The following is a 3,414-nucleotide window of genomic DNA, read 5'->3' as shown; positions in this document are numbered from 1 at the left end:
AATATGAAACATTCTCAACTCTATCTTAGAACCCTAAGTTGTTTTATAATGTTTGAAGACATGTAGATTTCTAGAATACTTGAAGTGTTGTATTTGTTGATGAAATGTAGATCCAATGTTATAAGCTTTAAAAAATCTCATACTTTAAAATGAGTATCGAACTCTCTACTATATTTTCCTTGATGTTCAACTAGTGCCTTAGTATCTAGTTTTATATATGACATCTTAGGTGTTTCTTGGAATGCAAACTAACAAGCATTGATAAAAGTATAGGCTTAGGATTAAAAAAACATCTAAATTTGGTAGACATGATCATAGATGTGGTTATGTCTAGGAAAAGAATCATACCTACAATTCAATTCATGACAGGGAAACTAATATGAATTAAGATGACCTTAATCTACTAGGAATAATAAGACTAACAGCTAATCAATCTTCTGATGTTGTTAATTTATATACAAAATAAATCAAGAAAAGTACTAAAATAACATATTATAAGATAAGGTCCAAAATAAATATAAAATAATAAGAAAAAGGAAAAAATATGCAATTCACTCTTCTACAATATGATAATACATAGATCTAAAAAAATATTGTAAAAGTCAAACTCTCTCTTTTTATAATAAGTTGTGTTATTGTGAACGTAACTTTAAAAATTAACTTTACATATAAAATGGCATGATGTGATGTGATATGAAACCATATATTTTGAGGGAAAAAGACAATGTGTTCTTAGATAAGTTATTAAAAGAATTATTAAATTGTTCAAATAAGTTATGGAAGGAAGCAAGAATAACATTGACAAAATAGACCTAAATCTCTTACAATAATATATATTTTGGTAATGGTCAAATATGTTTTTTGTTGACACGTCATCTCTGAATATTATGTTTGCTTTTAACAAATATGCAGTCATTGGTGAAAGTTGACTAATTTGTCTTCAAATAATTGTCATTTCTTAGTGAAGGTTAATGGATTTGTCTTTGAGTGTTTTTTTGGGGGCATACATCAATTATTACATTTGAATTTCTAGAATCTACATGATAATAAATAGTTAATAAAATTAATAAATATCAAGACTAGTTTTTTAATGTTATTTGAGAGATAATTTACAAAATATTCATTTCTATGATGTCACAACAAATATTATTTTTATTTTTAAATTTAAAATATTAAAAAAATATATAATATATATTTATAATCATAAATAAAATTAATAAAGATTTATATATATGAAGATATAATATATACACATTGTGCCAATCAATCTAGTTACTCATGGTATTTTCCACCAATTGCTGATCAAAATGACACGGACTTTGAACATATATTAACATTAGATACATTGATCATCAAGGTCTTACATTCATTGAGATATTATGTTATGTTTGATAGATCTATATATTTTTTTAAGATTCAACTACCAATTATATGCAAGTACGTAAAAGATAAATTATATATTTCTTACAAAAACACGAAATAATTATATACACACAATATTGATAAAAAAAATATATTCCAAACTTTCACAATATACATTACATTCATGAATTTCATTCCATAAAAAAGATGTTTACATTTCTTTGTAATTATCTAGCTAATTGAGAGTTACACTTATTAAAAATACATACTGCATTGTCCATTGAATAATAATTATGATTTCTAGTCATTAAAACATACTAAAGTATTAGTACGAGGTAAACATTGGTTGGAAATTTCTTAACACTTTTTACTCTTAATCCCTTAAACATCTATGTATATCGTTAGAGAATTTAGCAAGTAAACAACCGCATCTGGTTCAAATTTATTCTACCCATTGGTCATCGACGAGTGCTTGCAGAGACTTTTCATATCGTTCAACGTTACCCTCTGATATGCCTTCCAACATTTTCACAACTTGGGCCATGCTTGGTCTCCCATTCTCATCCTCTTGAATGCACAGAATGCTTACCACAGCTACTCTTCTCACCTCTTCAATATCTGCCTTGTCTGCAATCCTTTCATCCACAATGCCAATTGTGTTTCCCTTCTGAATTTGAGTTGCTGCCCAGGTGGGGAAGTAGTACTGAGATTCTTGCACACTCGAGTCAATATTTCGTCGACCTGAGATTATTTCGAGAAGGGTCATTCCGAAGCTGTATACATCCACCTTCACTGTTATTGGCACGCCGGTCAGCCACTCGGGAGCCAAATATCCTCTCGTTCCTCTTGTTGTCGTTAGCACTCTACTGAAATCTCTGCCAACAATCTTTGCCAGCCCAAAATCAGCCACTTTTGGAGAGAAATCTTCATCTAGAAGAATATTTTCTGGCTTGATATCGCAATGGATGATGCGATCCCTACATTCTTCGTGGAGATAGAGTAACCCTTTTGCAGTGCCTAAAGCAATTATAAATCTAGTATTCCAGTCCAACACCTTGTCTGCTTCTTCAGACTTGTGGGACAAGAAAGAGTTGAGAGACCCGTTTGGCATGTACTCATAAACAAGCATTCTTTGAGATCCCTCTACGCAGAATCCCCGGAGCCTCACCAAATTCACATGATGTATGTTTCCAATGGTGCTTATTTCAGCACGGAATTGCTTTTCTGCTTGTGTGGAACCCTCTAATTTTTTCACGGCCACAAGCGTTTTGTCTGACAGAGTTCCTTTGAAGACAGACCCAAATGCTCCCTTTCCCAATTTATGAGCGAAATTGTTGGTCGCAATTTTAAGCTCTTTGTAGGTGAATGTTTTGAACAATGTCGGTATGTCGTCATCTACTTTCTGAAGCAGTCTCCTCCGCTTGCACTGAATAAACCATAAACCAATAAACAGAGTACCCAAAACGGCAACTCCCAAAGGAATTGAAATGGAGAGTGCAACTACTCTGCTACTGCCGCTGCTTCTTCCTGTGTGGGATGACAACTGTGACAAATCTGAAGCAGCCAATCGAATGAACAAGGGTTGGTCTTCTGAAGAAGTATCCTTGGCCTGCATGCCTAACAGATCGCCAAACCACAACTTACAAACAACAGAATTTGAATCAGTGAAAGCAAATGCTGTGCAGGAGCAATTGTCCAGACAAACAGTTTTGCATCCTCGTAGAATCGACTCTTGGGTATATTGAACAGCTTCTTTATCAGACAAGGAAATATTACTGACTTGGAGGAAATCATCTGTGGTGCCACTTGCACTGCCATTAATGGCGGAGCAATCTAATGGAGTACGTCGAATACAACCACTCGACCACCATTCCTGAGAACTCCAGGCAGTAGCGTTTCTTGGGTGGACGCCTTCCATACAGCTGCATGACTGAACGTTCTGTTTCTTGAAACACACTCCATAAGCTCCGCATAGGCCATAAACAGCGCAATATGACACGGGCGTATAATAAAGCAGGCTCCATTTATTATTAATCAAATAGTAAACCGTTA

The 3,414-nt window shown here is 33.7% G+C and overlaps 1 protein-coding gene across 1 annotated transcript; it reads right to left on the bottom strand.

Annotated features, from left to right (window-relative positions):
- Window positions 1–1,674: 1,674 nt before the first annotated feature.
- On the bottom strand, window positions 1,675–3,076 carry LOC131080084 (G-type lectin S-receptor-like serine/threonine-protein kinase At2g19130). The gene has a single exon (XM_059207077.1). The coding sequence runs from the start codon at window positions 2,975–2,977 to the stop codon at window positions 1,805–1,807; it is 1,173 nt and encodes a 390-aa protein (XP_059063060.1). The 5' UTR covers window positions 2,978–3,076; the 3' UTR covers window positions 1,675–1,804.
- Window positions 3,077–3,414: the final 338 nt, after the last annotated feature.

This window comes from Cryptomeria japonica, chromosome 6, assembly GCF_030272615.1.
Source record: "Cryptomeria japonica chromosome 6, Sugi_1.0, whole genome shotgun sequence".
Classification (NCBI taxonomy): domain Eukaryota; kingdom Viridiplantae; phylum Streptophyta; class Pinopsida; order Cupressales; family Cupressaceae; genus Cryptomeria; species Cryptomeria japonica.
This window is presented reverse-complemented; position numbering and strand designations above follow the sequence as displayed.

Bases quoted from the DNA above. Each gene is read 5' to 3' on its own strand.
- LOC131080084 (XM_059207077.1), bottom strand. From the start codon at position 2,977: ATGCAGGCCAAGGATACTTCTTCAGAAGACCAACCCTTGTTCATTCGA.